At 39.2% G+C, this 1,366-nt stretch overlaps 1 protein-coding gene across 1 annotated transcript in view; it reads left to right on the top strand.

Annotated features, from left to right (window-relative positions):
- LOC109826649 overlaps positions 638–1,366 on the top strand; it is a 48,911-nt gene continuing 48,182 nt past the window's right edge. The window contains exon 1 of the mRNA XM_020393668.1: positions 638–1,285. Coding sequence (XP_020249257.1) covers positions 638–1,285 — 648 coding nt within the window. The remainder of the gene's footprint in view (positions 1,286–1,366) is intronic.

Here is a 1,366-nt window from a genome sequence, read left to right as displayed (position 1 = left end):
TCCAGTTCCACTTGTGTTGACCAATCTGTTGGTTGTACTCCTGTAGAATTTGACCATTGGAAGTCCAATATACAAGTCGAATGTCACCTTTTATTAATCGAGATATGGGCTTCTACACAGTACGGTTTCAGTCTTGTAAAATATGCGTCTCATGGGATTTGAATCTGCTCATTGAAGCAAACTTAAAATCTCTTTTACTGCATCAGAAATTTAGAGTTATGAATGTTTAAGAATCAACGTAATTTATATACTCTAGAAGATTGATGCAGTAACCGATTGATTTGTTGGAATATCAAATTAAAATGCTAGAATAAATGAGTTTTAGAAGTGCAAGGGTCATAAGTTTAGAAGGTGAAGAGACATAGGTTATGGAAGAATAAGAGTAACTTACTCATTTATGACATTTATCTTTATGGTATTAAAATAGGAGTTTAATTTGTGACTATTGGTATGCCTAGACGTTTTTGTTTTTGAAGCCTATATAAAGGGCTATTGTAATCCTTGTTTGATATGAAGAGAGAAAATTGAAGAAATATAAGTGAGTTCTTCATTTGAAAGAGTTCTAAGTTCGTAAACTTTAGAGTCATCAGTGGTATCAGAGCCACTTGATCCAATTTTCCCATTCTCTCTTCATCTCATGGCTACCACAAATAATCTTGTCAATCCTCAAGTGCCCAAATTATTGAAAGATAACTATGAGAGTTGGTCAATCCAAATGAGAGCCTTATTTGGTTCTCAAGAGTTGTGGGAGCTGATCATTGATGGGTTCACGGAACCTACACCAGAAGTAGAAGCCACCTATACCGCCGAAGAGAAGAAGGCTCTCAGAGAACAAAGAAAGAAGGATAGCAAGGCTCGTTTTCTACTCTATCAAGGGTTGGACGAGTCTACCTTTGAGAGAGTTGCCGAAGCAACGACAAGCAAGGAAGCATGGGAAATCCTTGCGACCATCTACAAAGGTGTCGAGCGGGTGAAGCGAATTCGCCTCCAAACTTTGAGGGGCGATCTTGAAGCCGCTCAAATGAAAGATGAAGAACAAATCTCCGATTATTATTCACGATTACTTCTAATTGTGAATAAAATAAGGAGAAATGGAGAGAAGATGGAGGACATCCGAGTGATGGAGAAGTTGCTCCGATCCCTCACATCAAAATTCGAGCACGTGGTGGCGGCAATTGAGGAGTCAAAAAATTTGGAGGAGATCTTAATAGAGGAGCTCTTGGGATCTCTCCAAGTTCATGAACAACGAATGCAAGAGAAGGCTAGTTCCATAGTTTTGGAACAAGTACTAGAGTCAACATTGACTCTAAGTAATCAAGGCTCACAAGGTAGAGGTCGTGGTCGTGGTCGTGGTAGAGGCAAGGGA

The sequence above is a fragment of the Asparagus officinalis genome, chromosome 10, assembly GCF_001876935.1.
Source record: "Asparagus officinalis chromosome 10, Aspof.V1, whole genome shotgun sequence".
NCBI lineage: Eukaryota > Viridiplantae > Streptophyta > Magnoliopsida > Asparagales > Asparagaceae > Asparagus > Asparagus officinalis.
The sequence above is the reverse complement of the archived record's forward strand: the minus strand, read 5'-3'. Positions and strand labels throughout refer to the sequence as shown.